Genomic DNA, 26,773 nt, shown 5'->3' with positions numbered 1-26,773 from the left:
TGGTGGTCAATGCAACTGAAGGCAAGCAACCATAAGGATTTTGTGTTGAAGACTCCTGCTGATTGGGATCAGTACAGCAATGGCACCTGCCTAGAGGGGTTTTAAGCTGCCAGATGTGACGTGCACATTTTTATTGAATACACCAGTAGAAAAGAGCATAAATAAATTCATGTCTATTGGAAGACAGAAATCTATTGGATCCCAGTTTAGACTGGGCCAACCCTGTGAGAGGGAAGGAAAACACTTGTCCTATGTCATCTTAGTTATCTTACAATGTCATGGAGCATCACTTGGTTGCCCCAATTAGAGTGGGTGAAACCTTCCCCTACTCTGCCAGGGAGCTATCTTTCTTGCTGAGCTAGAAATGATTAAAATCAGGCTATCCAAAGGTGTTTTATGACTGTGATCAAATTCTAGGGTGAAGAGTAACAACATGAATAATATGAGCGGGGCAAACACATCCTTGAACAATTGCAATAAATCCTTTCTTGTATGTCAGTCACCAGATAAATGAAATAAATTCTATAACATACATCACCGACTTGTAACCTGCAGCCTTCAGGTTAATTTTATGGGCTAAAACAAAGTCTTAATATGGACTATAAATAATTTACATGTCAATTCGAATATTTATAATTTTAGTAACACACATTACAGTATCTTTATTTGGAATCAGTTCACTTTCACGTTGGTGCTACTAAATGTGTTAGACATTGACAGCATACACATGCATCTAATGACAAAAGGAGATTTCTTCCATGGAAGAAGCTACATTAATCTCAATGAGCAAAGCTGGTATGTGTGATAGCATATGGATATAGGCAATGTGCTGAAGCATCCTACCTCACATCTGTTAATGATAGACAGTAGGTAAGAGGGCATTGCAGCATTTCTGCATGGATTTATCATTCCGTATGCTTACTTCACATGCATGTTTTTAATGCATGCATTATTTCAGGTGCTTTAATTTTGTCTTACCCTCATCCCTTCAAATCGTGACAGGGCTCTTAGAGGTCTCAATGCTCTTAGTGTCCTAAGTGATTTAATGGCACCTAGTTCTGAGTAGCCCATGGCATTAGCTATTAAGCTAACCAAAGAGACCTACACAAAAACAGAAAAGCAATAATTCTAATTTGTCTTCTGAACCTAATATACATACATTTGGATGCATTATTGTATGTGGCAGGGACCTTTGAAGAAACATAACTGAGGTGCAACCATATCCACTGGCATGAACCACTACACCTAGAAGAAATATGTTAAGAGGGTAAAGGTAGAAAAGAAACCATGTAAAAACAACGTGTTGATGAAAACCTGTGGCACAAGCGAGCATAAAAGCCTTACCCTCTCACATATTTTGTCGCAGATCCAGTTGACTTTGAAGGAAAACTAAGCCACACAATTAAAAGGAACCTACAAAAAAGAATATAGGTGAATGTGTACTGTTTGCCAATCTTAGTATTGGCCTTACCCTCATGCCTTCAAATCTTGATAATGCTCGCAGAGGCCTCAGTGCCCTCAAGGTCCTCATGGACTTAATAGCGGCCAGTTGGTCGTACCCGAAGGCCACAGCCAAAAGGGAAATGATAGAAATCTGTTCAGAATTAATGGCAATGTTAATCAACACTTGATGAGCTTAGTCGATCTATAGAAATTGTATGGGCAATCGATTAACTGTTGGATGAATGCTTTGCAGGCCATGCTCATAAAGTAAGCTTCATGATTAAAAGGGGTCTACCTGCTGGAAAGACAGAAAAGACAATCGACTCTATGGTAGAAATGACAAATCAACATACAATAGGCAGTAGCTCTCACATATGCTATTCCAGTGGGCAAGATTTGTATAAGTGGTTACAACACAATATTTCATTATTATTTTCCCCACAGCATCCCTTTTCTAATGGTTCACTCATATAGGTAGTTCACTTTTGTAAACCACACATGAAGAACAGGAAACTGGAGAAGGTGGGTCCTATAACAGCTTTTTTTTTTGTTGTTCAAACATCTGGAGCTAATGAACGATTTAGTACCTCTGGTTGATATATCAAATATTTACAATAAACAGAATCACTGGACTCTCCTTTCATTTTAAAGACAACAAATGTTGGTGAACGGTCCCGGTGCAGGTGCATGAGATGCATAAGCCCAGCAACCATTACTTTACAATAAAGAATAGACAGCAAAATAAGTGTATTAGCTGTTACAATCACATAAATATTAATCATTCATGACTGGGCTATAGGTTTCAAAGCTATAAAGTACTCCTCGTCAGACACCTCCTGCCAATACCCACTTGAACATTACACTGGTAAAGTTCCTATCCAAGTTCAGTGAAAAGCTTTTACATCATATATCACATATGATTACTTGAAATAATTTTAATGGTCAAAATATGTCCATACAACGAATTTGATGGTACATTCTTTTACAGCTCTTTATTATATTCATTTTGAGGCTTACTGTAATTATACGGCAATATATGTTTTAGACTAAGGACCTGGTTACGATCTTGGTGGACGGGTTACTCCGTCACAACAATGACGGATATCCCGTCCGCCAAAATATAAATACCATTATATCCTATGGGAAATATATGTTGGCGGATGGGATATTCGTCACTGCTGTGACGGGGTAAACCATCTACCAAGATCATAATCAAGTTTTTATGTTGTGTGTATTAATTATGTTTTGCAAAGATTTTACTTAATAGTGCAATTAAAGATCTTTCATTCATTCAGGCATTAATCATTCATTCATTCTTCTTCAAAAGTCATTACTAGTGTGACTGAAGGGGAAATGATTAAAAAAACGGACTACCAATATCAAAGTGATTTGTAAAGATGTAACCATGTTACAATGATGTAGCATCATAATCTAAATTGCCATGAATAGAATGGATTATGGGTTAAAGAGATAGTTCAATTGTAACATAAAAGGTAAATATCAAGGGAAATATGACTAAGCTGAAAATAATGTTGCATGCATGTGGTTTAAGTATGTTCGTGATTTTTACAGTGCAATAGCTGCAAAGCTCTTGCAATACCTGCAAAGAGCATAGATAGTGATGGATTTCTGGAATTGGACAGCTGCTATATAAGGATTGTGACAAAAATAGGGCTGTTTATGGTTGGTTAGTTCTGATTGGGAAAGGTTAGTTTGAGTAGGAGATTAGTTGTATTTTTAAATGTGTAAGATATTGAATTGTGCAAAGTATCTAATTGGAAGCCACTGAAGTTGAGGAAGCATGGGCACAATCTGGTCATGTCACTCAAGTGAGTTAGTAATCTATATATCTTTATATTTATTTCAGTTATATCACTGAACATGGAACTATAACATTGTTATTTTGTTGTCTCTAACCAGAGAAAACACTATTGGTCTAGATTCTTGGAATATAACTTGTCTACTGGGTTTGATAGTCCTTGGTTTATTATAATAAACACTTTAAAGAATATTACTAGATATAGGTATTTTTTGTCCAGTTAGTATGTGAACATTTGTTATGCTGCATGAAAATGCACATGTCCTCTTTCCTTAACAACAGAAGTTTGTTTTCAAATTTCATTGGGTGTTAGATTAAATATTGCAAAATAATTCACAAGGATCCCACATATATCGAAATATAAATCTAGTGGCAGCATTTTAGTTATTTGTGTGAAGTTAAGCTAAAATAAATTTTAAAACCAAAGACAGGAAGTGGCATAGGCCGATTTTTGGGGGGGTTTATGAAAATAGGGCAGGAAAGAGGTTTCAGCAGCGCAAAGGGCCACTTACCAGTGACTGCACCACTATGATGGTCGAGTGAGAGTTAAGGTTTAATTGTTCTCCTATAGATTTCACTTTCATGCATTTCTGAGGTTTTAGTGACATGGAAGCAGATAGTGCCAAGGAACTTGATTGCTGATAACATTGGTCAATTGAATAAAATATCGTGCCTTTATTTATTAATAGAATTTAGGCAAGAGGACTGCACCCTTATGCCCTTTTCTGTGCAGAGAGGTCACTGCGCCCCCTACAGGTTGCATGGCTGAGAGGCTCTTGCCCAATATTATATATTTTTCAAGCAAAGCATCAGAACAACCAGATTTGATTTGCTATGTTGCGCTAGTTGGAAAACACAGAGTAGGAGCCATACTTACTAAAATTGGCCTGCTACTGTGGTCCTTTCTAGTTCACAAACACGCTGCCTTGCTTGAAGTGCAACCTCGCAACAGGGTGCAGCGGTGATTGTGTTCTGTTAAGCATTGGCTTCCAGTCCAATTTCTAAGAGTAGACAAACAAAGAGGGACCTCACGCTTTGGATGTGCGCTGTGCACTGCAGCACTCCTGCAATGCATCCATTGTCTAGGAAATTAACACACATGGATATCCATTTTTACTCAAGGGCAGGTCTGTCTAGCTTTGCAGATTGGGTTTTGAAGTCAAAACCTATGGTGCTTGTGCTGATCTACCCCAGTAGGGCCTCTGCAATGAGCCAAAGCGATGCAAAGTGCCCCAGAGCAATCCAAAGAGATGTTTGTCTCAGCACAAAACACCTTTTGCTATGGTCAGTAAATACAACGCCAGACCTTGTGTTGCTTTACATTGCTTTATTCTGGAACAAAGCATTACTATATCTGGACCGCTGGCATGTCCATAAGCGCTGGGGCGCCTCGTTGCTGGGGCGCTATATAAATAAAATTAACATAACATAACATAACCGCTGTACTTTTGTAGAACATCTAGCTGGGTAATGAAACGATCAACTAAGTAGGTTAAGTGTGTAAAGGAGCCTTTAAGCCATCCAGCCTCTTCTGTACTGCAGTATCGAGTACTCACGAAGTGTGAGCAGCCATAAGAAAGACGAGGGCGATGCCACGAAGGACACGTGTTTCTATGCCACGAAAAGCACTTGGTGTGTGATTGAAATGGAACATCCAGAAAAACGAGGACATATCACATAAAGTGGGCACAGCAAGTGCTAATTTATGACAGGCCTCAGTTTTTGATTGACTGACGCCCTAAATAGAAGAAGAGCTACAGCAGTGCTGTTTACCACCACAGGCTGTGCAACAAATGGTTGCTACTCACAGGAATTTTCAAGGCGTGTGCTGCTTCTGGACGGAAAGGGAGCCGCATTTGTTGATACATTTAAAGTAACCAACAGGACATAGCACAATAACATGCATAACATACATATAGCAACACAATTAAAACGAAAGAGAACGCAGCATAACAAATACAGTGCAACACAACATCACATTCCAATAATGCTGCCTAAAACACATTGCATCACCGTCACAATAACATGAAACACAAGTCTTCACAAACCTTCTTGTCAGGCATTACAATATCCAGAAACCCGTTTTGATAATAAGGTAGTAAACGTTGTGGGTGTCAAGCACTGCCTTAAATTACCACTAAGGACATATAATACATATAATAGCATTAATCAAAAATGGATTTGTGAGTAGAGTGGGATTATAGGAGTTAATATGTGTTTGCTAGAAGGTCTGGGGTGAGGGCTTTAATGCTATTGTTCTGTTGATTTGAATGGGTCTGGTAAGAGGCGATTACCCAAAGTGCATCTACCAGAGAAGAGAGAAAAGCTTCATGCAGGAAAATGCTAAATGTAGGCGATTTCTGTCCAACTATAATGTAAACTTTTGCTACTCCGCATTAACATTCACATGTGCTATTTCAATGACAACAGAAAATTGCATTAAAATGTCTTGGGTTTTTAGAATGTATATTGCAATATTGTTCACAAGGATCCCACATATGTTGAAGTGGGATCATTACAGTGCTAATAGTTTTGCACTCAGTGACTGTTTTCTTAGTCTATAGGCTTGTCTTGGCAGGAAAGTTGACAGAACTGGCTATGAGAACTGGCTATGTTGCACTGCAATAGCAGTTTGATTCAGCCTTTTGAATAAAGATGTTATTGATTGATTGATTTAGCCTATTAAAGCAGGATTAGTGAAAGTCGAGCTGCTTCAGGATAATCCAAAATAATATTCCTAGGGAGCAACTGACTGCACACTGGTGATGAAGTGATTGAGGGGTAGTGGAAGGGGTCCGACTGGGAGTGAACACGATATTTCACAAGTAGTAAGGAAAGATCAATATATAACTTAGAGCTGCATTTTCAACCAAAGTTTACATTGGCGACGTATGCAGAGAACCTTCCTCACAATTTACATTAGTTTAATTCACTGGGTGTTTTATTAATTAAACTTTTACTTTAGTTTGTCGTTTTAAGGGTTGTAGAACAGTCATTGAGTCAGCAGGGGTTGCTGTGCTTACTCCGTTAATAGACCTTAGGAATGATATGGCTGAATCTAGACTAAAATGGCAAATGACGCGATCCACGCCAATGCACTCTGGTGTTTCTTCAAGACTTTGAATGGCATAATACAGAAATAATACGCCCAATGTTAATGTGTACCCGTGGAATGATACCTAGGGGAAGAGCTGGTGACTTCTGCGAAAGATAAAGAAGACAAAACATAAGGAGCTGATTGTACTTAGTGTGTGAATCAAAAGGTGTGTGTGGTGTTGGCTTCCATTACCTGTGTGTGGGACTAACAAAATGGAGATTTCCTAAAATGATGTGCTGTTAATTATGTTTTGCACTTTCAAGGAAGTCAGTTGAATGTGATGGGTGTTATCTTTCAGGTGGTGCGTCATAACTGAAGGATTTTCTGGAGCGGCAAACATTCATTCTATTTCCATCTACTCCGGCATTAAAAACGAGACCTCGCTTGGGATTTGGCCATGTAATTTATTTGCCTTGTCAGTGCTTTTTGGTGGTGGGTCATGGTATTTAGCAGAAGATTCAGTTTGGGCCACGCATAAATGACCCACTCACGCAAAGTGTTTTCCCAACTCAGCATTTGCTGTCTTGCCGGACAACTCCATGAAAATGCGGAATACAGCACGATGACCAGGTAAACCAGAGAGGAAGTAAAAAGAAGGGTGAACCATGCCCTTCCATGACTCCTACAATTCTCCATGCCAAGCATGCCAGGATTGTTTGAGTCATGGGTTGGCAAACTTTATCAGGCTGAAAATGTGAGCAGGAAGAGAGCTCATTGGCTACAGGCCCCCCACGCTCTGTGACCAGCATGCTCTTAGAATGGCAAGTCATCCTGCTTGGCCACCACAGAATGAACACGAGGGCCATCAGCCATTTTGTGCTTGCCTAAGTGGGGTGAATCTTCTGCAGCTCCCTGACTGCGGTCTGCTGCGTTTGCACTCATTGCTGAGCTGGGTCGAGCCTTCCAGTGCCTTTAACTCTCTCAGGGCCCATAAGCATTTTAAATACTTTTAACATGAGATTACATTTACAAAATGTTCCCTCCCAGATCTTTTTTTTCGCTTGACTCCTGAGAACTGCTGTTGCATTTTTCTCTTCGGTGCCCACTGTTATCATCAACATTTTTTTTAGGGGACTGTGAAAAATAAATAGGCATATTCAGTGGAACTGCAACCACTCTTTAGACAGGTCAATACGTAGAACTCATCGATAATACTTAAATCTAGCAAAAGGATTTCAAAATTCAAAAGGACGAATGCCAGAAGACATTGTACCATCATGCCCTGTTCTTTTTAGAACAGTATTTGAATATTAGAACTTCATTTGTGTGTAACATATCATTTCCTGCTACCATACTATCCCGCTGCCTTTCAGCAACGCGAAGAACTGTAGAGCTGCCTGGATGGCTTCATAATACAGAATTTTCATAAAGCATGATTGGATTTGCTGGCAAGACTATTTGCTAATGTAGATTTCAGCTAGCTTCCTTTTAACAATTTATGCTTCTAAAAGTGCTTTGCAGTTCCCTCTCTAATGATACACTCAAGCCTCTTTCCCAATATTGATGTCAGACTAACAGGACACCAGTTTCCTGGCTGTCCTCCTGGGAGTTTTGTCTTTTCAAATGGGTGCTCGCTCAGCCACTCAGCATTCCGCAGGCGCCTTGCCACTTTCTAATGAGTTTGTGATGATTACTGCTCGTGGTAATGGTTTAACATAGAAACACAGAGAGACAGCTGGAGGCCTGCTACTATCCTCCGGCACGATGCACATTCGTGCAGTAAGTAGTCTTGTTGCAGAAAGGAAATGCCAGCTGTGTACACACTTCAATATTTAGGCAGTGCTTAACTGGTGACGGTTCTTTCACGTGGTTGGCCACAGCACATATTTTGTGGGCCTGGACTTATTGTCAGACTTTGACCGATAGCAAAACAGAAAGCAGCGCCCTCTTAAGAAAAATGTTGGCACACTAGACCTATTTTTTACAAAAGGGGGGACTTATTTACAAGCCCCTTGCACTACCGATGCATCACTTTTTTTGGCGCACCAACGGCTCAGGGTCCCGGGACCATATTTAAAAGGCCACCAAGTGCCACTCTGCGTGGCTTTCCATGGCCTTGTAAATATGACCCCTTTTTATGCTTTGCTCTGCATGAAAGGGGTGTGCAATGGGTGTTGCTGTGGGTGTTCCCACGCAACACCCATGAATTCTGCCACATTCCCAGATTTACAAAGTTCCGTACACCTGGGAATCCGTCAGAATCTACACCTCACCATGTAAGGCATAAGAGTGGCATAACAAGGAGAAATATCTTTATTTCTCCTCGTTTTTTCCTCTTTCTATGTGTGCTGCACTCTACAGGACACATAGGAGTAAAACGCAATCAATGATTGTTTTGGGCAGGAAGGTTCTCCTTCCTGCACAAAAACAATCATCTCTGCAATGCAGGCACCCTTGCACCAATGTGGAAGGGTGCCTGCGATGGCGCAAGGCAGCCAATTGTGTGCTAGCACAGAGGAAAGCACAGGGACGCATCGTATTGCTGTAAATACGAGGCATCCCTGTGCTTTCCAAATGGTGTAGCACAGCACTGCGAGATGGCTTACGGCGCCGCATTGCGTCATTTCCTTGTAAATGAAGCCCTCTGGATTTAGCCGTGCTAAGTAGTCACGAAGAAAGTGGAGCTGTCTCGCGCATATATTGTTCACATTGCAGGTACTAAAATTTGGGAGATTCATGCAAAATAGCTTTTCAGGTAGTTTGAGTATACGCACGGGAAGGTGGCTCAAGATACAGTTCTAGTGCACATGAACACTAAAAGCAATATAGTTATTGATGGATAAGAGATTAATTGAAGAACCGAGTTCCTTATTAAAATTTGTGAAAGATGGTATTAAAATGTAAAGAGAAAGTGAGTACTTCTGCCTCTTACATTCCATAGTCATCTCACAGTAACCCATCAATTTTAAAGTGAAATTAGGTTCCCAAATGCCGTGTGTATACACAAATTGGAAGCCACTGGTACTTGCTTTCTGTCTGTTATTTTGTTTCAGTGTTCTACCTGGCAATTCGGATCTGCATATCCCTGTTCATGAAGTAATAAATGGAAACGTTTAGGCTTCAATGACATGTCTTCTGACAGAAACAGTGCCTAATTTGTAAAAGAATAGGTGCCGGGGCTCAATGTTTCTGCTCAGTAGCCCGCAGACAGTGCTATCGAACATCTGGGGTGCTCAATACCAAGGCAGCGTCATCTTGATTCACTTGATGCTTCTTTAATTCTTTATCTCACTCTTTCAGGTTATTTTTAATTCATGTTTTCTCATTCATCACTGTTTTCGTTGTTTCTCTTCTCTTTCCCTTATTTCTTCTTTCTCCCTTTTTTATTTCTCTATATTGCTCTGGGTCAAAGTCTGACGAGGAAAAATAGGTGTTGGTACCCAAGAACGTGGGCGGTGGACCGCGCCTGCAGCCACCAGCTTAAGATAAGCACTAAAAGTGCATCATTGGAAAAAGTGAAAAATGGGTAGGTGCTTTTCCAGTGTGCCAGTTTTGTGTGCAAGAAGGCCCATGTCAGATTGCTGTAATCGTAAACTCCTTACGATTGAGTTTTAGGAAAGTTGGGGTTTATAATATGCTCCAATTAAATGGTTCGATATGACATAATTAGACAGATTGTCACTCCTCTGCTCAACACTAAGTTCCAAATCTGTTTTCCCTATGCATGTTTGTGCAGCCAATGCAGACTGTAGCCACAAATTCATAAGTATATGTACAAAGAACCCACCAAAGTACTCAGACCACTGAGTCGTCCATACTTTGCTAGTCTCTGCTAGTCTGAGGTGAGCAAGCATCCAGAAATTTCGACATGAAATTTCAGGAAATTGACTTGTCTGTATTCAATGCAAATGCGGAATGGGACTGCATACCTTGCATTGAAAAGTCATGCAAAACACCAGCATGAGATTGAGCTGAGGAGAAAGTGTCTCTTAACCATAGTTTTACTGGTACCACAAGACATTTTCTGCTCAAACCACACTCTCTCAACAAGACAACACCACCTTACTCGCCCTATATCCCTTTTAGCTGCCCCGGGAAAAATGTTGGAGAAAGTCATACAGCGCCAACTGAGCAAATTTGTAGAAGTAAATAAAATCCTACATGAAACACAGTCTGGCTTCCGCCCCGGCTTTAGCACGGAAACAGCGCTTATTGAGGTAGCCGAGTCAGTAAGGTGGTCGATGGATGCAGGGAACTCAGCAATGCTGGTACTCCTGGATCTGTCGGCCGCCTTCGATACGGTGGACCACGCCAGACTTCTCAGCCGGCTGGCCGAGATAGGGATTCAGGATAAGGCGCTGGGTTGGATACATTCTTATCTATCCCAGAGAACTCGGAAGGTGGCACTTGGGACGTTCTCTTCGGCACCCAAGACCCTTGGCTGTGGAGCCCCCTTTTGTTCAACGTCTACCTTGCTCCTCTCTTTACGCTAATTGCCAACTGGGGTGTCAAGGCAATTTCGTATGCCGACGACACCCAGTTGGTATTCCCGTATTCCGAGATCACGCAAGAGTCCTTTTCAAACTTCAAAGGCTGTCTCCAAGATGTAGCGCATTGGATGAATGCAAATAAATTAAGACTCAATGCCAATAAAACCGAAGTTATCTTTTTTGGCAAGGGTCCCCTTCCCGCGTCAGAACTTTGGTGGCCGATGGAGATGGGCCCTGCTCCCTCACCTAGTCACACGGCAAAAAATCTCGGAGTGAGATGGGATGATAGCATGTCCTTTACCTCCCATATCCAACAAGTTGCCGGCTGTTGCATGAGTAAACTGAGAAATCTGCGAAAAATCCTCAGACTCCTTCCAGAGAGCTGCCGAAAAACGGTTATCCACGCTACTGTTACCTCCAGGCTGGATTATGCCAACGGACTCTACCTAGGCTTACCAAAATACCTGACACAAAAGCTTCAGGTAGTTCAAAATGCGGCTGCGAGACTGTTACTGCGCACCCCACTCAAGCAGTCAATCTCTCCGCATCTTCGATCCCTGCACTGGCTGCCAGTTGCCAGCAGAATAAAGTTTAAAGCATTGACATTGGCGTTTAGATCTCTGCATGGCTCCTGTCCAGAATACTTGAAAAACCGCCTCCCCAGATACTCCCAAACCCGTGCATTGCGGTCCAATTGCCGTGTTCAATTGGCAGTCCCACGCACGAAAAAGGCTCGACTAGGCGGTCGGACCTTCTCGGCTAACGTCTCCGCTCTGTGGAATACCCTGCCACAAGAAATTCAACAGGCTCCTTCTGAACCCTGTTTTAAGACATTGCTGAAAACTTGGCTCTTTATCCAACCCCGTTAGCTTTTCTTCATTTGCCCCGGGTCATCTGTGTTCTACTAGCGCGGGACACCTCCTCGCGAGGTAGCTGTTGCGCTTTACAAAAAAAAAAAAATCCAGTATTATTACCAGAGCCTGTCTAAACAGCAAAGATCTCTTCAGCAGATGGTCTGGAACACCACAGCAAGAATGGTTGCAGGAAAGATACCCTGTGACTCCATAAACTCGACCCTGAATCAGTGTATAGACTCTCTTGTAACTCCTGAAACACCATCAAGTTCCTCTGGCTCGCTCACTCACAAACACACCAAGGGAACCTTTACGGTTAAACTACAAATCATATTATATCCTTGCAGTTGCTGGGCTCTTCCAAAGCACTTCAGATCAGATTCCCAAGTAAGGTGCTGTAAAAAAAGGAGGTAGACCTTGCTGCTTGACTGCACTTGTCCTTGGTTGCGAAACTGACTTGATCGGGAAATTCACTCCAAAGCCAATCGCTCTAATCTCAAGAAAAACCTCAAACTCATTTGTTTTGAATTCTCTGTGGAAGTATCCTCCAAGGAGTAAGTTCCTGGATATGGTTTAGATTGCAGAGCTACATTATGTAATGTCTTTGGTTCATTTGTGCATTTACTTTTATGATATAGAGCAAATTAAACACATGTTGGTGAATAAGGATTGCAACAATGCGGGCCACAACATTATATGGTTAGTTTGCCTTTGTGAGGGCCATTGCATTTTAATAGTATTTTTATTTTTTTTAACTTTTTTTGTAATTGTTGTTCATTTAAAACAGAAATGCCGTACATAAATGTTACCGAACAATGCATAGTAACTTAACCAGTGTTTGCTGGAGGGATGGCAGGTGAAGTATTACCTGTTAGAGGTTCAGTGTCTGTGATTTGTTTTGTACTTCCCATTGAGAGACAGGGGCGTAGGAGTGAAGGCTGTGGTGGAAAACGTTATTAGGTTGGGTTCCTAACTCTGGTGCATTTTAATAGAGTCCAGTGAGGATATCCAGAATGCATGGATCCTAATAGTGGTTCGAAACTGATGAGGTACTCTTTGAATACGTTAAAAACTAGGCTTTACAGGGTTTTAGATCACACAGCCATCTTGAAATGAAGTGGTCATTCAAGCATATAGAGGAGCAGGTAAGTGCTCACTTAATATGGTTTAAACAATGGCCACTGCATGTATGCCTCCTCTACATAACCTTCAGAAATCCATTGTGACCAATAATTAGCATCAATAAATTCATCATAAATGTTAAAAGACTACTGGTCAGACATATACAAAAAGATACATTGCAAAAGACTGACTAATAGTCTGACAAATGCAGAAATCCTGGATTTCCTCCAACTATCCTTTTAAGTGTAGTTGTCCATTAGATATCCATATTTAATGGAAGGAAAACATTTTATCCCACCTCGTGCCTCACGGGATGATACACATGGAACCTCTACAGAAGTAGATTATATTTTTTAGATTCCACGTTTTTGCTTTTATTTTAAAAGAGTTCTGTCTACATTTACTTTGCACACACATATAAAGCATAAACATATCACTTCTTTTCAAGACGTCCCTGGCTGGATATCACATGATAACTTCATTGATTCTCACATTTTAAGTTATAAACATTGTATTCATGCTGACATATACAAGTGAACAATAAACAACTACGACAATTTTAAGTTTTTCTCATTATATTGCATTCTCTCAGTAGCAAAAGGGTGAAGTCGTAGATTCGAATGAAAGCAAAATAAATAAACTCTTTGTTGAGTCAGAACCTGGATCACCTTTTCAATTACTTAATACCTCACCTTTTTTTGATCCGCATTACCCTAAAGTTATATATTGTTTCAAACTAATAATTGATTAAACACTATACATTGGCAAGGGTTTTTATACTCCTTTCGAGTCTACGTATTAAGTTAATCCTCTGTTATGTGCCTCAGGTCAGCACCAAACCAAACAATGTGTGGGATTTCTCAGATTTAAAGCACAAAGCAGTCCTTTAGTTAACCAACCAAATGATATGTAATTCTTAATTTTACATCTACAAAAAGTGTGCATCCAATAATTTACACTAGGTACTTGTTACTGTATGCATACATATTTGTGACAAGCACCCACATGGATTTTACTGCATGTACTGTGTTTTCTTAATTTCACACTGCTAATTCTGAGATTTGACGGATTGTTTACAAACATAGCTATGCCTTTTAGCGGGTAACTCCTTAAATCTGTAGTAATGATGATAATGACTTCTGAATTTGGGAATTTCAAATTATTTTCTCTACGTCTTTTGGGTTGCTTTAGGCAAATAAGAGGGCAAGCATTTGTGGCTGAAGGACTTGCAAATGAAGACGTACATGCAAGATAGTTCATGTCTAGTGCGACAAACTAATTGTTGAGTTTTGTTTCCTTTGAAACCTGAGTTCGTAAAGCCATATTCCGACAGGAGAGATTGTTTAAGATATATCACTACAATCCAATCTTAGATGTTTCAACCTCAACTATTCATTCCATGGGCCAATTTCAAATTTCATATTTTTGATCAGCCTCCACCAAATGCTTGTAACGTGTGATGTCTACTTTGTGGCGATCATATTGCACCTAATACATATATAATACTATGGGACTAAAACGTTTGTGTCATCTAACAAAAATGTTCAATACCTACTAAAAGGATAAAGGAGTTTATGAACTCTACTTTCGCAGTAATTAAAATCATCTGCTTCAAATTGCAAAGAGTTATCCCGGCACCAGAGAAATGCTACCCAAAGTACAGGCCCTGCAAATTAGCGGAGGGTTCCCTGAATCACATGCTGGTCATGTTCCCGTAGGAAAATCATTTTTTCACTTGCCTAAACCTTTGGTGACGTTTGACAAATCTTCACAAAAGTTGCCCATAAAAGTGTAGTCCTGAGTATTGTTCATGGAAAGGTTTGGGGTAACCCGTCAAGCGGTGGGCGAGAAAGAGGGGGGGCAAAAAAAGTGTGTCTTTCCCAAAATTACTTTCCACAGACTCTTTAGACACGACTGCAGCCCGAACCGTTCAATGGAATTACACCAAATTCAGCATAAAGCTAGCTTTTGGTTTTCATAACAACTTTTTGCATTTGTTGAGAAATTTAAGGAAGTCCAAGTTTGCATATCTGTGATCGTGGCTAATTCACAAATAATAACACGCTTGTGAAAAAAACTGCAGAGCTCAGATTGGGTGCCAACACTTCAACCAGGAAGTGTTGGCAGCGATCTTGGGACTCGGCTTCAGCTCTGGGACCACCATCGCCCTGGGGACTAAAGAAACATTTATGGGGGGGGGGGCTGTGCGGACTCCACCAAAGCCCTAGGGACCACTACCTTCCCAAGGCTAAATAAGACAAAATGGGTGGACAGGCAGACCTCCTTGGGCCCCAGAGACCACCACCTTCCCAGGCCAAATATTTTTGCAGTTATTAAAATCAATTACTTCCAATTGCAAAGAGTTATCTTGGCTCCAGAGAAATGCTAAACCACCAAACTTCTGCTTACCCAAAGTGCAGGCCTGCAAATTAGTAGAGGGTTCCCTGTATCACATGCTATTCATGTTCCCATATGAAAAGCATTTTTTTACTTGCCTATACCTTTGGCTCTGTTTGACAAATCTTCACGAAAGTTTCCCAAAAAGTGTTGTCGCGAGTATTGTTGTTCATGTAAAGTTTTGGGGTGACCGGTCAAGCAGTGGGCGAGAAAATGGGAGAGGCAAAAAAGTGTATTTCCCATGTTAATTTCCATAGACTCTTAGACACGACTGAAGCCCGAACCGCTGAATGGAATTACACCAAATTTAGCAGAAATCTAGCTTTTAGTCTGCAGAATGTGCTTTTTGTAGTTATTGAGAAATTAAAGGAGGTCTAAATTTGTATATCTGTGATCGTGGCTAATTCACAAATAATAACAAGCTTGTGCAGAGAACTGCTGAGCTCTTATTGGCTGCCAACACTTCAACCAGGAAGTGCTGGCAGCAATCTTGAGGCTCAGCTTTAGCACCGGGACCACCACCTCCCTGGGGACTAAAGAAGCATATATGGGGGGGCTATGCAGACTCCACCAATGCCCTAGGGACTACCCCAGGGCTAAATAAGACAAAATGGGGGGACTGGCAGACCCCTGGGCCCTGGGGACCCCCACCTTCCCAGGGCCAAATATTTTCTAAAACAATGGAAAAAGGGCCATATACGGCCTGGGGTACCACGACCTCCCTGGAGCAGGCCCGTGCACAGAGTAGGAGGGGGGCCATTTGACCGTCCTTCTCTACGGCCTTGGGGACCACCCCCCGGACCGGCTCCTGCTATGTCCTGGGGTGCCCAACCCAGGGACATAGTTGTTTCATCTGACTTGCCAGGCACTTTGACTGCCCCGTTAGAGAGCAAACACAAACTCTGCTCTCAGCAAGCGGAAGCTGTGAAACCACTCCCGATAATGAGAGCAGAGTTTTTGTCTGTTTCCCTGCCCCCTGCAAGATGAAATGATGGCTCTCACAGACAGGGAGCTGCATGTGTGGAGGCCATTCAGGTCTTTGCTGCGATGTGGGAGAAGGTGCAGGGAGTATGGGCAAGTGAAAGGGAGGCAGAGCGTAGTCTTCTCAGCAGTTGGAGGATCCAAGCATCCGTTTCTCTCTGGTTCAGGAAGGTTTGGATGTTGTTGGTGGCTACAACAGTGGCAGTTTCGGTGCTGTGATTGCTATGGAAGCCAGGGTGGGAGGCGTCGAATAGCTGGTTCTGCTCCAGGTGTTTCGGGTTATGTTATGTTTCTAAAGCGCCACGGTTACCCGAAGGTGTCCTGGCGCTAGCTTCTACCATCTGAACACAGGTTGACATGGGAATCCTATATGCTGAAAGCCAGGTTTTTAGTCCTTTCCTAAATGCCATTAAGTCAGTGGCAGTTCTGATATGGAAAAGGAGTTCACCCCGGCCCTTGTGGCACAGGTGACAAAGCTTCTCCCTCCCCAGTTGACTTTTTTTATAGGGGGTACTGCCACCATCTTAGCTCCTGAGGAGCGGAGGACTCTTTTAGGGAAATACCATTGAAATCGATGTTTAAGATGTTATGGTCCTATTCCTTGAAGGGCTTTAAAGACCGTGCATAGGGATTTACAATGCACCTGTTGTCTGACTGGCAGCCAATGAAGGCTTTTAATTTCCTTGGTGACTGATACACATTTTGGCATGCCTGCAAGCAGTCTGGCAGCCGCATTTTGCAAAAGTTGGAGTTTGTTTAAGCATCACTCTTGAATGTTTAGGTAGAGGCTGCTGTTGCAATAATCCAACCTTGATAGAGTGAGAGATGTTATAACTATGCGTTGACTGTCCTCCGTCAGAAAAGGCATTATTTTCTTAATCATTCCAAGAAAGTGGAAGCTGGCTGATGCAACAGCATTTATCTGGTCCCCAAAAGTGAGTTTATCATCAACTATAACTCCCAGATGTTTAGCTTTTCTGGAAGGGTGCCTAATTCTTTTGCCCACCAATTGGGGGTCCAGAAGTTGACATTAATTCCAAAGATGATGACCTCAGTCTTGCCCGAATTTAGCTTCAAGCAATTCTGCTTCATTCACATCTTGACCGATTTCATGCAGTCATGAAACCTCTTATTCTTCTCTGATTCCTGCCTTGGCAGCAGAGACACCACAATTTGCGTATCATCCGCATATGAAGTGAGATGAAAGCTGAAGGATCTGATCAGGGCAGGCAGGGGAGACAAGTAAACATTGAAAAGACTGGGACTAAGGGATGACCTCTGTGGCACTCCACAGGGTAAGGATTGGAAAAGGTTTTGAGCAGAATTCGTCCAGAGACACAATTTGAGTTATTTCAGTCAGGAAGGATTTCAGTAACTTACAGGCTTTGCCCTGAATCCCGCAGGCCGACAAACGATCCATCAGGAGATCATGTGGACCATATCAAAGGCCACAGAGATATCCAGCATAATCAGTGCTGCATTGACTCCCTGATGCAGGGCTTCCCTTATTTCTTATATATTTTATAAGGGCAGACTATGTGCTATATCCTTCCCTAAACCAATATTGAGTTGGAACTAAAATATGATTTATCTGGAGAAAGGCACTAAGTTGTGTATTCATGCCTTTCTCCACCAATTTAACCGGCAGTGGAAGGCGAGAGATTGGCCAGCAGTTGTTAGGATCCTTAGGGTCTAGATTTTGTTTTTTCAGCAGAGGAAGGATCGATGCTATCCTCCATGTTTTGGGGAAAAGCCCTGACTCAAACATGGCATTAAATAAGGAAGTAAGCGAGATGGCAATAGGTTCAGGGGCTAGTTTGCTCACAGAGACTGAACAGGGGTCATAAGGAGAGCCTGACCTAATAGAGGTGAGAAGATTTGTAGTGTCTTTAGTTGACAGTGGAGAGAGCATATCCAGAGTAGGCAGTAAGTCAGATGCTATTTGGGCCCCCGCAGTCGGAACATCCATCCCTCCCACCAGGGAGAAACTAAAAGACAAGAAGATACGCTCCATCTTCTGCAAGAAGAAAGTGACAATTTCCTCACGTAACTCTTGACTACTCTGAATTTTAGGTAGACAGGGGGAACCCAATCTAGATACGTCCTGAAGAGTTCTTTGGTTGAACATTTGGTCAGTTGAATTTGATTTGCAAAGAATGCTCTTTTTATATTAAATGAGAGCCTTTTGTAGACCATGAGACTTTGTTTGTATAGTTCTTTCTCTGCTTCATTATATTCTCTTCTCCAGTTGCGTTCTAGATGCTTACAAGTAAGTGTTTTTCTTAGTTCCTCAGAGTTCCAGGGAGCTGTTGGTTGGGCTCATTTGGGATGCAGAGTTTTCACTGGGGCAAGTTTTTTGCAGGCTGTCGCAACCCACTTAGTTTGACAAATAGTAGCCTCCTCAACCTCTGTGGGCAGCGGGCAGGCAGTCGCAGTGAGGTCTTCCAACTCTGTGTCCTTAAATGTATTCCATGCTCTTAGTCTCATCTGACTGTCTTGGACAGCAGAGGGGCCCCAGTGCTATTGTGTCGGTCAGAAAGGACCAGCTCAAACTAGATTGCTCTGTGATATGTCCAAGCAAGTCGCAACAACCCAGTACAGGTTAGTTGTGGATGGTTGGAAACAATCCTATCCATGGTATGGCCTGCACCGAGTGGGACCTTTTCTACATGTTGCCTTAAATCAACGCTGCTCATCACATCAACAAGAGCAGCTATGTCAGGATCAGTAGGTGCTTCCAGATGGAAATTAAAGTCCCCAAGAATTGCATATTAATAAGAGCAGAGCCCATCACTAGCGGTGTTCCAACCTAAGTTAGAAATGTTTTCCTAGGTACTGGTGGTCTGTACAATAAAAAGCCCTTAAAAGAATGATGATAGGAAAGGCAGAAACTGAAGGAAAGTGCTTTGCAAGCCGAGTTAGGTGCTGTTCGAAAGGTGGCATTTAGTGAGCTATGATATATTACTGCCAGCACCCCCCCCCCCTCTACTAATGGGCCTATTCTGTGTGTGGCAGAGAAACCTGGGTGGAGTAGATTTGACAAAATCAGGTCCTGAGGCATCGTCTGTCCAGGATTCAGTAACAAACGCAAGTTTTTTATTATGATTCTTCATGAGTATTGCACACTCCATACTGCGTTTTACCAATAGTCTGGCGTTTAGCAATAAACATTGTAATGGGTTTACGTTAAGCCTCTCTGTGTTTGACCATTTCTGTGGCCTGTTGGGCTTTTCCTGAAATAGAAATAGGGGGAGAGAGTTTTTACAGTTGGTTGGTTTTGAGTTGCTTGTTGATGATCTTTTCCAGAACCTTTGCTGGGAATGGGAGCAGGGAGATTGGCTGGTAGTTTTTGAATTTGCTGGGGTTGGCAGGGTTTTTTTCGAGTTGTGGCCTGACATCAGTGTGTTTCCAGGCATCAGGAAATGTTGCAGTGGTGATGGAGGTGTTGAGCAGGGTGGTGAGTTCCTGGCTGCTCCTTTGGTTTCCGAGGTTGCAGATGTGGTGCGGACATGAGTCTGTAACAGCTCCTGAGTGGCTGAATTTCATGGTGGAGGTGGTGTCCTGGGTGGAGAGGATGTTCCAAGGGGTCAGTGTGTGATTCATGTCGCTCATGGGAGTGGTGTATCTGTTGAGGAAGTCTGCAGGTGTGGGTTGGGGTTTGAAGTTGCTGTATATGGTTGTGATATTGTCATGGAAGAAGTGGGCACGTTTGTCACATAACTCCTAAGAGGATGTGATGTTGTTTTTTCTGGCAGCTGGGTAGGAGAATCCCTTAACAATGTTGAAAAGTTACTTGGTGCTGTTGGTGCTGGTGTCGATGCATGTGGCAACGGCTGTCTTCTTTGTTGCCCTCAGCAGGCAGTGGTAGAGGTTGAAGAAGGTCTTGAAGGCTGCCCAGTCAGTGGTGTACTTGCTTGTGCACCATTTCTGCTCCAGCTGTTTGCCGTCTCATTTTGCTGTTCTAAGTTCTTGGGTGTACCAGCTGGCCCTTTTGGAGAATATTTCTCTTCATGTTGCTCTTGATGGGTGTGATGCTGTTGGTGTAATTGGTGATCCAGGCATTGATATTTTTCACTCCCTGATTGAGTTTGGTGGCAGTAACAGAGTTTGAGGTGTAGAGAGTGTCCACCCAGCTGGTCGCTCAGATTCTGGTCCACCTCCTGTGGATGGCATTGGTCATCTTGGGGGTGGCAGTATGGGGGCTGAAGATGCTGAAGTGGACGATGAAGTGATCGGACTATGTGAGTTCAGTGACATGGCTGTATTTGACGTGATTCCTGGAGGTAAAAATGGGGTCCAGCATGAGTCCTGCAGTGTGTGTACGGCAGTGAATGATCTAGGTCCATCTGAGGCTGCTCATACTGTCAAGGAGATGTGCAGTGTTGTTGTTGGGGTCATCGAAGTGGAAATTCAGGTCGCCGAGAAAGAGATGTCGTTTTTGGAGTCTAAGGCTAGGGGCTAGTCTTCAATGGTGTTGCAGAAGTTGGAGCATGGACCTGGAGGTCAGTATGAGAGGGTGTCTTTGATAGTTACCTTGTCGTCCATGTGGCGCTTGAAGTTGAGATGTTCCTTTGGGGTGGTGGTGATGATGGTGGTGTATGTATGGTCTATTTGTGGCTGATGGCTGTTCCTCCTCCTGGCTAGCTTGTTGCAGTCCGGGTGAGTTATTTTATATCTGTCGTGGATTGCTGTGGCAATGTCTGGGGTGGATGTAGGGTTGAGCCAGGTCTTAGTCAAGAAGACGATGTTGGGTGCAAGGGTGGCGATGAGGTTCCATAATTTGGTGGAATGCTTGCATAGGGACCGTGTGTTGAGAAGGGCACATACAAGCTTGTGTTTTTTGTTCAGGTGGTGTCCGTGACGTGTTCAGGGTGGGGCTGGTTGGTGGGCTGGTGTGTGTGTGCAGTGGCAAGTGAAGTGGCAGTAGGTGCAGATGAAAGGTCCTACCACGGAGAATGGGTTGGCACGGTTGCAGGGTTTGTTGTAGTGTCTGCGGTCCAGGGTGTAGAGCTCGGTGACAGTGTATTGCAGGCGGGAGGGCCAGGGGTCATGGCATTGGGCGCTGTTGTGGTGCTTGGAATGGTCCAGGCATGGACGGCCACAAACGGGATTACCTTTGGAACACCATGCGGCGCACCTGTGGCACAGTCCAGCTACGGGCTGTGTTAAATAGGTCCTGGGGTGGGCGGGGCTTCTGTTGGCAGAAGAAAACTGTGACTGGGAAAACCTGGTTGGGAAAACTCAGCAGTTGTGGTGTCACTGGATTAGTCTGGAACAAGCAGTAACTGGAGGCCACAGTCAAGTGACTGGCTTGGTGTCCAGGTGCCTACTGAGTGACAAAGTATAGCTGATGCTGCTTTGGCTAGAAGGTGATATGCTTCCAAAGATGAATCCATCATATGGACCTCTTCTTTTACCAGGCCCAGTGCATTCAGTTAAATTCTACACTTAATATCAGTTTTATGGTTTTTACTAAGTTCATCCTCTGCTCTACTGCACTGTGTCAAATGTTATTTGTGGCTAATTATGGTCGTTCCTGTAGGTAGAGGTATGAGGATACACTTTTAATACTTTTTTGGGCATATTATCCACCATTGTCCTTCATTCACTTCTTCAAGTGTGAAGTGGTTCAATGTTTAGCTTCTTACTAAAGAGTAGGTGGTCGGGTTCTGCATCTCTGGTGATCAGCTCTAAAGGCATTTTTGTCCTTGATCATTTCAGATACAAATGGAGAATAACTTGCTCACTTTGGGAGAAGGGACTTCAGAATATCTGAGTGTCTACATTAGGCCCTTGGCTGATGTAATCAAGCATGCCCTAAGGTTCCCTTCCAAATGTTTAATAATGATACATAGATAGGTAAATCTATCTGCGCAGAACAATCTTGAATCCCTTGACAATATCATCTCTGTCAAGTCATCATGTCTGAGAGGTATGTCTTTTTTCAACATATTAAACTGTAATTCTGACACCTAAATCCATCTCATCGTTGCTTCTTTCTTTGGTAGGAAAATATGCCTCCCCTCTACCAAAAAACAATTTTAATAAAAGGGTTTCCTCTTAATCTCTAAATTTGTGGATGAGAACTAGGTCAGTTTGATAATCAAGCCGATTTTTCACAACTTCTATCTTACTACCTGTCTTAACTTCTATTTAAATAACCAAACTCAGTAGTTTCCTATCAAAGGTGCATTCATCCTATTTCGCTCATACTTAAAAAGAAATTCTGGGCCACATTTAACACATTTACCTTATAATCCACCATCTACTGTATAATTCGTAGATTTCAAGAAAAATACGCGAACAGTGACAGACCCTTTACAACGGTAAAGTGGTCATCTTTCAATTCCTGATTCCTGTTTTTCAGGTGTTAACTTGGCATTAATGTGGTAGAACATTTTCCAAGAATATATTAATGTCTATTGAAACAGCAAAACAATCGTGCTAATGGATTTGCCACATTTTTTTTTCTCACTGCATGATTTAGTCAACCCTGCTTCATATTTAGCCTTTCATTGCTGTATTATTCGAGTGGCCCTGCTTATGACTAAAGACGTGATGAGATGGTTCTGTTTAGTGTGATGGCCCTGCAATGTGTACACATGCTAGAAGAACATACAGCGCCATCTTGCAAGAGGGAATTGTGTGATATATTATAGACCTCAGGGAGTTAGCTAATTGCTTGCCATTATATGCTGAGCACAACACACCAGCTCAAAGTGCGCGTGCTCTTTACTGTTAGCAATATGGGGCCATATTGAACTTTTATTTACCATTAAAACGAGCAATACAAAGTCAGCGCCATTTAGAAGCTGCTTATTTTCTGCTTGAAGGAGCATTGGGCTTTGGTCCAGAGTCAGATGGATGTCTGATTCCCTTTCATCAATACCATTTAAATGGGCGTGTGATATCAGCGCACATTATTGACCTTGGTACTCCAGTCCGTTTGTTGTTTGAGAAGAGGGAAATGTTCTGCACCCCCAAACTGCGAAATCCTCATCCAACAGATAAGACAAGAACTGTGCCTTTGTTCTGTTGTACATTAACGAAAACGGATGTGTATGTTATTTGATAAATGAGCATCCAATTCACTAAAGTATAACAATACGATTTTATGACCGTTCTTATTGCTCCACGAATGCAATGGAGTTAAAAAATGCAGATGTGGGGGCTGGGTAGGCATATGTGGTTGTCTGTCAAACGCTCACCCTAATTGAAGGTTGAAGGCTCAATTTATATACATATATTTATATGTATATAATATATATATATATATATACACATATAAATTCATAAATATATATATATATACACACATATATATATATACAGATATATTTACATACATATATACATCTATATGTGCATGTGTATATATATATATATATATATATTTATATAAAAATATATATATATACACATATATATGTGTATGTTAGAGATATATATATATTTATGTCTTGTTCTGGGATTTTGTATCACAAGGCTCAGAGTGTGGAAACAGTAGTGTTACATGTTACAATGAAACATTGCAAAAATAAGGCATGCACATCAGCGAACAGAGGTTTTCAAAGTACAAAAACATCACGTAAAGATATACTTTTTTTTTTTTTTTACACAACATAAACGGGGAGATAGACATGAGAAACATGAAAAAAAACACAGTATATTTAGCCCTTCATGTTAGGCCAGTGCTGGCCACAGGTTCTTAATACACACTTAAAGCACTAGCTAAAAGAACAGTGATTTGTTCACACACAAGTCTCAAAGCTTTCATGGTGATTCAACGGATCAACGGAGAACTTCTAGCAATATAATGAAAGGGTACCATGGGACTGGATACTCTCACCTCCTATTGCTATGGCTCTTCAATTATTTGGTCTGTGGGGATTAAGACCAATTATTAATGTCTAAAAAATCATAGCAAAATTATCATTATTATTAGTAGTAGTAGTAGTATTAGTATTATTAATATTTTATCAATTAAAATTATAATAATGACAACAACAATAAAAATAATTAGAGAAAGGAGAAAAGGGGCACTAATATTTTATTATTATTATCATCATTATCATGATTGTCATTATTATTATTACAATAATAATCATTATTATTAATATCATTTGCCTTATTATTGCCATTAATATCACTATTACAATATTATGATTATTGATGAGGCTACATACATCACGAGCAGCATCAGCAGCATTCACTGAAAATGAAACTAGTACTGATTCATTGCTCATCAATTCTAGTTAATGCACAGCGATGTAATTGGTTTTCAGCCATTGACATTTGCATACAATTGTGCAATTTATTATACATCGTTTTATTTTTTAAGTAACGACACAAATTGTATGCAGGGGAAGCAATAAATAAGGTTCGTGCATACAATGTCTAAATCTCAAAAATCATAAAAGTGACCTGACCATCTGGCCTTTGTCCAGTGCACAACTGCCTCCGATCAGGCATGTACCCAGCAGCACATAGGTAAATGTACACACCACCTCACATCTATTTAGTGCTGCCCAGTGTTAATATTCTCCAGCACGTTAAAACAATTGTCCATGTCTGTGTTCCCCTGGGTTCTGACGAAGGCAGCCTGATCGTTTAATGCTACACAATACCTTTGAATTACATGTGACACACATTCCCATTTAAAACTAATGTTATACGTTTTGGGTTTGTACGCAGTGGTTGACGGCAAGTTGGAAGTCACCCTCCCAAGTATCAGGGAGCTGTTGTTTAGAGCTGGTGGACTAGAGTGACAATACATTATTGTATTACAGACATCCACAACTTAAATATGATATTGACAACTAGCTGTTGTTGTGTGCTTGTGTCTTGTAGCCTGCTTTAACAATGCATTGTAAGAAAAAGTGGCAGCTCTTCTCGGAAAAAATATATGATTTGGAACTCTGTAGCATCTTCTCTTCAACTTAAGTGACCTACCACCTCAATCTCCCCAGAGAAGAAAATGGACCAAAGGTCAGATTCTCCCTGTATTATCTAATTTTTGTGAACAGAAATGCTCCTTTACAATCTATCTATGTAAACATATTTTCAAATGACTCTCACTTATGGAATCAAATATGAAGTAATTTGAATCAGTTAGAAAAGATAAAACTTCCTAAATAATAGTTTGCACTTTAGTGACAGTTGCTATCAGAACAATAATCTCCTATTGAAAGAACGTGCCACAAATTATTCATGCACAATGTTGTAATAATACATGTTTAAATCATAAGCTTGATTTAAAATTTGTAAGTCTAATATTTGGGATGGCTAAATGTGTAAGAGCTTGGCCTATTTGAGGAATCAACTTGTAAATCTGCAACTTTGTAGGGGCATATCACATTTTTAAGGAGTGCTTGCCCACGAGGAGATTAAATCTAACTTTAGATTATACCATGATAGTGTTTCCTAATGTGAGGAATTCTACTTATGAGTTTACATTTAGACAGTGGCGGCTCCTACGCTGAGGCGGAGGAGAGTCGCCACACTGCTTTATGCAGTGTAAAAAAAGGAAAAATAAAATGATAATAATTCAAGGTTATTATCATTTTTTCCCCATGCAGCGTCTCAGACCAATCACAATGATACATTGCAGCGATGTGATTGGCTGCGGAGTGTGGGTACCCTGGTGCGTCCTTCTTCCTGTTTCCCCCAGGAAGCCAGGAAGAGGAAGTAGGACAGGCGGCCACCCACCCTGGTGGGAGGTAAATGATTATTGCCCCACCACCCCACCCCACTGCTGCTTCCAGGTAGCAGCCGCCAATGCATTTACAGGTTGTAAATCTCAAGCTTCAATATGCTTGTGTACGTGACATGTTTTGAAAATCTGCAAGTACATCAGTGAATGGAGCCCATGATTCTTCAAAAGTTTGTGAGCAGTGCACTGTATTACATTTTCTTTCAGCTGCTTCTTCCTCTGTTCTCGTCATATATTTGTGTGTATACTTCTGACATCTGATTCTTGTACATTTATTAACAATATTTTATTAAGAATGCTTTTTTTCTTTCAGACTGAGGCACAGGTGCACTACGTGCTACTATCCCATTTTAATATTAATTCATTATTGGTCTCTGAAGGGTGAATTCATTACACATTAATATTATAAAGAACGTAATATTGATTTTGTATGGTCAAGGTTAAACTGGGAAGTGCATGTTTTCATTAAAAAAAAACCTCATGTAAAAAAAAAATCATTTTTGAAAACTGTCAGTAGATATTGTTTTTGATATAGCAATGAAGAGTTACTGAGTTAATTAAAAAGAGTTATTGCAGATAGAGCAAAAACATATATTCCACCTGAAGGTTGTTCACTTTGGCATTATGGAGGATTCAATAAATGATTAACAAATTTACACAAAAAATGGAAAGCCTTTATTAACCTCCATTTTCTCGTTTGACAAAGAGGTTTTCTTGAGGAACAGTTGCAGGTGGAAAGTAAAATCAGTTTTGAGTAGATACAGCTCAATTCTGACCATGTTTCATTTTGATTCAATCTGTAGGGATACTGTTGAAGTGATAACTTCAACTTAAACAGTCTCTTCCAGATTTTGCCCACATTTCCAAGGCTTTGATCATCTATTTCACTGCATTTGCAGATTTTGAAAATATAATTTT

General features: G+C 41.3%; 1 protein-coding gene across 2 annotated transcripts in view; it reads right to left on the bottom strand.

The window, feature by feature from the left end:
- The window catches only part of LOC144823278 (sodium channel protein type 2 subunit alpha-like), an 859,818-nt gene that overhangs the window by 201,774 nt on the left and 631,271 nt on the right, over positions 1 to 26,773 (bottom strand). For both annotated transcript variants that reach the window (XM_078681635.1, XM_078681634.1), the window contains exon 21: positions 979 to 1,101. In XM_078681635.1, the coding sequence (XP_078537761.1) occupies positions 979 to 1,101 (123 nt within the window). The remainder of the gene's footprint in view (positions 1 to 978; positions 1,102 to 26,773) is intronic.

This window comes from Lissotriton helveticus, chromosome 3_1 (genome assembly GCF_964261635.1).
Source record: "Lissotriton helveticus chromosome 3_1, aLisHel1.1, whole genome shotgun sequence".
Taxonomy (NCBI): domain Eukaryota; kingdom Metazoa; phylum Chordata; class Amphibia; order Caudata; family Salamandridae; genus Lissotriton; species Lissotriton helveticus.
This window is presented reverse-complemented; position numbering and strand designations above follow the sequence as displayed.